This window comes from Periplaneta americana, chromosome 11 (genome assembly GCF_040183065.1).
Source record: "Periplaneta americana isolate PAMFEO1 chromosome 11, P.americana_PAMFEO1_priV1, whole genome shotgun sequence".
Classification (NCBI taxonomy): domain Eukaryota; kingdom Metazoa; phylum Arthropoda; class Insecta; order Blattodea; family Blattidae; genus Periplaneta; species Periplaneta americana.
The window spans coordinates 15265581-15271580 of record NC_091127.1 but is presented as its reverse complement, the minus strand read 5'-3'; the positions used below and the strand labels follow the sequence as shown (position 1 = coordinate 15271580).

At 35.1% G+C, this 6000-nt stretch overlaps 1 protein-coding gene across 1 annotated transcript in view; it reads left to right on the top strand.

The window, feature by feature from the left end:
- Positions 1 to 229: 229 nt before the first annotated feature.
- The window catches only part of LOC138708588 (facilitated trehalose transporter Tret1-like), a 30710-nt gene continuing 24939 nt past the window's right edge, over positions 230 to 6000 (top strand). The window contains exons 1-2 of the mRNA XM_069838704.1: positions 230 to 332; positions 4650 to 4785. Of these exons, the coding sequence (XP_069694805.1) occupies positions 273 to 332; positions 4650 to 4785 (196 nt within the window). The 5' untranslated portion in view covers positions 230 to 272. The remainder of the gene's footprint in view (positions 333 to 4649; positions 4786 to 6000) is intronic.

The following is a 6000-nucleotide window of genomic DNA, read 5'->3' as shown; positions in this document are numbered from 1 at the left end:
CGATTTTATTGTCATTCTAAGTTCTTGGTAAATTCTTGTGTTCGTTATGTTGATTTTCCCTTCGCTCTCCGATGTAAGTTTAATATACAGCAGGGACTATTTTATTCAGAATACTAAGTGAGCTACATACCTCATTAAGCCCTTGCGATGGTCTCAGGATCTTGAAGCATTTGCTCACTTTGTTTCTAGTATTCCTACCTACTCAAGACATATTTCTCACTTTCTTAGATACAAGTAATAATTGGACAATGTTTTGATCGATAACTGTCAACATGGCGGAGTTGCAAGAACAAGTGACGACCATCAGTCGTTGCAGGTTATTAACGCCTCAGGTGAGTATTTGTTTTAAGCTATAGATTATTACAAAAAATTAAAATCTCGAATAATTTCAAGGAAAAATTGATCCCGGGACCCTTCGCTTAGCGCGCGAACGCTCTACCGACTGAGCTACCCCAGGTGACGGTGTCGTGTATAGTTCCTGGGATAGCTCAGTCGGTAGAGCGTTCGCGCGCTAAGCGAAGGGTCCCGGGATCGATACCCGGCCCCGGAACAATTTTTCCTTGAAATTATTCAAACCTGCTTTACAGGGAGCTGCTACCTTAAAGTCAGATTTGCATAATCAAAATCTCACTAAATCACCAAAACTTTGTTTAAAATAATATTTACATAAAATTAAAAACAGTATTTGAGAAAAAAATGTGAGTAGCATATTTAACGATGCTGTATCAAATACAACGTTATCAAGAGTGGATTGGATAAAAGTGGAAAAAAAAAAAAAACTTAACCAGGTATTCAGACCAAGCGAGAATTGAACCCAGACCCGAGTGCAACTCTGGATCAGTAGACAAACGCACTACCACCTAAGCTGCGCTTGTGGCGACTAGTAATAATAAAGTATCCTATACAGGGTGTTTCCGGGCTAGTGTTACAAACTTTCAGGGATGATGGCGAAGGGCACATGTATCAATTTGAGATAAGGAACCCTGGTCCGGAAATGACTGAGTCGAAAGTTACAAGCAAAAATAGTGGTGTGGAAATGAAATAATTTTATTTCTCTGTACACCTTATTTATGTGTATTTATCTGTACATCTTACACACACTGTATTCATCTGATGTTGTTTACGTTGTCTACTTACAGTATTCCATTCAGTGCGCTGTCTGAGGGGTGGGGACAGGAAACTACACTAAAGCAATGCAGATAGCGTAATGTGTAACGGACATGGTCGGTCCTGATATGCACGTCTGTAGACAGCAGTGTATGTGTACAAGTTGCAGTGTTCAGTCGATCAGTCCTAGTGAAATGGAGGAGTACACGAGAGCGGAATATGCAGACCTGATTTTCGAATACGGATGAGCCTATGGGAACAGTAGACAAGCTCACAGATTGTATCGGTGCAAGTACCCACGTAGGAGACATCCGGCCTATACCATCTTTCCACGACTGTTCCAAAGGTTAAGGGAAGGAGGGCACGTGGTGCGAAATTACAATTCCATTTCCACACAACTATTTTTGCTTGTAACTTTGGACTCGGTCATTTCCTGACCAGGGTTCCTGGTTTCAAATTGATACATGTGCCCTTCGCCATCATCCCTGAAAGTTTGTAATACCAGCCCGGAAACACCCTGTATATGGCAATGATTATTTATTACAGGGATTGCTATACATTCTCAAACTATTTAACATTTTAATCTGAGCAGAATTATTGCGAAACCTACTCGTAATATCAGAATTAGCACTGAAACTCCATGGAACATAGGCCTAGTATAAATGAAAATTATTGCCTCGGAAATAAAATACAATCGACGGTCGAGTCCGCCAATTGGACAACACTCGAAAATAAGTGGAATTGATTAGTTCATACCAATATATTTATACACTAGCCGCACCCGTGCGCTCCGCTGCACCTGTTAGAAATAAATATAAAGTAATGACATAATTAAAATAGGACGTTTGATCCAGGGAACAACTTTTACAACAGCGCAAGATAATCTGCTTCGCTCATTACCCATTTTTTTGCATTGCATTTATTGCATATATATTTTATGTATTTTAACACGATTCAATTGAGCATAGTTAAAATTTGAATTATAAAATAATGGATTGCTAAGCTAACGTACTATTACTGCATGCTAAATCAATACACTCTCGTTGTTCGTTAATTCTCTGATATTAAAATGAGTGTACATAAATATTATTTTAAGAAACACAGAAAACGAATGTACAAAATAGTCTATCAAATTTTCTGTGCATAAGAAGCTATTTTAATCTTACCTGTCCTGGATTTACTCAGACGTTACTGTAATAACATTATAGCATTATGTCCATCTAGAGAAACTACACTTTCCAATGGTGAAATAATAATTAATTATACAAATCGGTTAATTTAGCTTCTGATATGACTTCATACAAACACAGAAACATTCTCTGTAGGCTACGTTTAATAGCTTTCGATTGTTGATGTCCAAGGCCCCTGTTTCGACTGTTGTTGCCCAAGGCCACTTATGGACGAAGTCATTTGTTCTTAATTCATTGCACCGTCTTGGCGTTATTTTAATTTTAAAACTCATTTATCTCATTAAATATCAGTCCTATCAAAATTGTGTAAAGAATAAAACGTATCGGAAATCATTTTTCAAGAAACTTTTGTTATGTAACATTTTTCACAAAAATCAATAATAAGGGAGATATTTCGATTTATTTAATTCAGGCCCCCTTATAACCCCCCTTTTAAATAAAGTATTTTGAATGCCATATAGTCTAAAATCTAAGTTACAACAAACTTAATTTATATTCCAAGTTTCATATAAATCGGTTCAGCCATTAGCGCTTGAATAGGTAACAAACATACAGACAGACATACAAACAAAAATGTCAAAAATGCGATTTTCGGTTTCAGGGTGGTTAATTATATATGTTAGGACCAATTATTTTTGGAAAATCGGAAATTACCAGAAAAATTTCGGCTACAGATTTATTATTAGTATAGATTTCTCACTTCGAATCTCACATTTGTTCCTTGTGTCACTGTTTACGTTTAAGACGTTATTACGAATGTATTAGGCCTGCTGGAAATGTATTACATGAGCCCAATACGCGCAAAGGGGAAACCTCTTCTTTCCTTTCGCCACTTGCTAAAGAGCGTGGCTAACGTGAAAGACAGACTACGGCGAGAACTGGAGCCACATGGTTATCTTAGTCTAGGTATGGCCACCGTGACAATCGCCTAATATAAATACATGTTCAAAGATAAAAAAAAAAACAAAAGAATTGCTATATTAAATTCATGTTAAACGTGCATTTATATATAAACTTGTTGAATGTTGGCCATGTTATGACTAAGAATGTCACGTCGCCATAGCCTGTCTTTCTCGCTACATAGATGACGTCATCATATCTAGGGCGCATACCAGTGATTGGTTAACCCAGATTTTCCCACCGTCCTTTTTTAAGGACAGTTGCAGTGCCTTCGGATATTATGTCATTGTTGGTGTTAGGGACATTTTATAAGTTGTGCGATAATGTTGGTAGTATTTGTTAGCTTTAGAAAATATACGTTCCTTGTTTCAGTTTATTTCAACATCATTTAACCGATTTTTGAGAGTAACTAATGTGCTATTGTATTTTTATCACAAAAAATGTTTGGGCTTATCTGGGTTAATGCAATACCTTCCCAGTAATATGTTCACAATCACAGAATTTAACCTCGTACTGAACGATCAACTAAACGTACTTTAAGTTCACGCAATCTCCTGGCCACAAGCTCCTACCGAGCGACGTCTGATAAAAAAAAAAAAAAAAAAAACTATAAAATTTGAATTTTCTCAGTCGGATACCACTGATACTTATACAGGGTGTAAATGATATAAATTGCCAAAAAATATAGGTGATAGAGCATAAATTACGAATAAAAAGGTCTAATAAAATTTTTCTGTACCTTTTGTGGTTTCCTAGAAAAAAATGTTGTCTGTGAGTCTAATGTTTTTGGAAATGAAAGTAGATCGTCATTATTTACCTCGGTCCGCCACGTACATTGCAACTGTGGTGATATCCTTGTTTACAAATCAGGGTACTCTGTTGTCTATTTGTTGTGGTGGTGTTAGCGTGTGTTGGACGGAAGATCATTGGCAATGACGTTCACATTTACTCGAACAATAAATATTAGACTATCAATCCTAAAAAATGATATTTTAGGAATTAAAAACAAAAATAAAAGAAAAACAAAATTTCACTACACATCATGTTCAGTAGACAGATATGTAGGCTACAATCTGTATAATTTTGGCAGTTTATATCGCTTACACCCTGTATTAGAAGTAACTTACAATTCATTATATAGGCCTAACTTCAAACATTTTAACATCATTTATCAAATTTGAGCATCGACAAAATAAATAAAAAATATAATAAATAATTCCAATAGGCTTCAGCGAGAAAACTTTCTCTTACTACAATAATTATGGAAAAACATCGATTTATTCAAATATGCATTTAAACATTACTAACCCAACCAAACTCTTTCTGAATGACTACACAAATTTTTACATCGCGACAAGATCAAAGCGTTATTGTCTATCACCTGGCTGTTATCAATTCTGTAACTCGTTTACGATCCATAACAAAGTTGAAACAGTACCTCTATGTCCACAGGTGTTGGCAAGCTTGGCGTGCTCCCTGCTGTTGCTAGACCTGAGTGTGTCATTCTCCTTTACAACAGTTGTCATCGGACAGCTGAAGAACTCAACAGGACCCCTCGCCTTGGATGACGGGAAAGCCTCTTGGATCGGTAAGCCTGTTCGGAATTAAAAACAAGCTTTATTGCATTGTCGTGGTGACATAGGCCTACATCTTCTGCAACATACGACAGGAACAAACTGGAAGCCCTTACTTAAGCGAGGGGGTGAAGGAGAGAGAAGGGACATTATTGTACAAATTACTATTTGATAAACTTGAAAAGTGCCACAGAAAACGTGAAGTATTTTATTAAATTATACAAGTTGCTTGAATGAGTTTGACCGTTTCTCAGTAGTAGAATCGTAAATGAATCTTCAGATTCCGGAGAAATCAAACGAAGATGCGTCTATTATTTTCGGTTAACCCTTTACAGCACAACTGTAATTTTTTATGTTTTTATATCATGGATCATAACAAAGCTTCGATCAATTTTTTTTTTCAAAATTTTGACTATGCACACAATTTCAAAACACAGGTGGCACCTCTATGTATCCTCAAGAGGTGGTTGCATGGTGGAACATCTGTGCTATAATGGTAGAGAAAGAAAGAAAACTGAGGTTCTTCTGAACAACAACTATGTTGCAAAGGATTAAACATTAAAAGTGAAACTGCAAGAATTGCTGGACCATACAGTAACACGTCTAGTAAAATTACAGGATACAGTAATAGGATCATTTGGACGGAGTTACGCAATAAGAGTCCAAGCGCCAAAAACCTGTTTCGAGATATTGGCCATTGAAATAAATCTGTTTCTTATTTATTTAATTACTTATTAATTAATTAATGTATTTATTTATTTATGTATTTATTTATCTATTTATATATATATTTATGTGTTTATTCATTTATTTCTGTATATATCTATTTATCTATTTATTTATCTATTTACTTATTTATTTCCTTATTTACTTACTTACTTAGTTACTTACTTATGTATTTATTTATTTATGTTTATAACAGGGCAAAGCCCCAATTACAATAGATAGTACAGATAAAACATCATAAAACATTTTATGCAAGAAGTATTATAACATTTATACTATTACAAAAATAGCACAAATAATATCAAAAAAGGCTAACTGATTTTTAATAAGAGACCAGCAGTTGAATTAGTATTTCAAAGCAAAATAAATAAATAAATTTTATGCAATAAATGAATTTTTGCTTATAAATAGCAGCAAAAATCAGATATCGCATTCTTGATTTTTTTCCGAGTTTAATTAGCCTGTCATCAACAGATTTGTGTAAATATCTCTCTCTTTTTTTT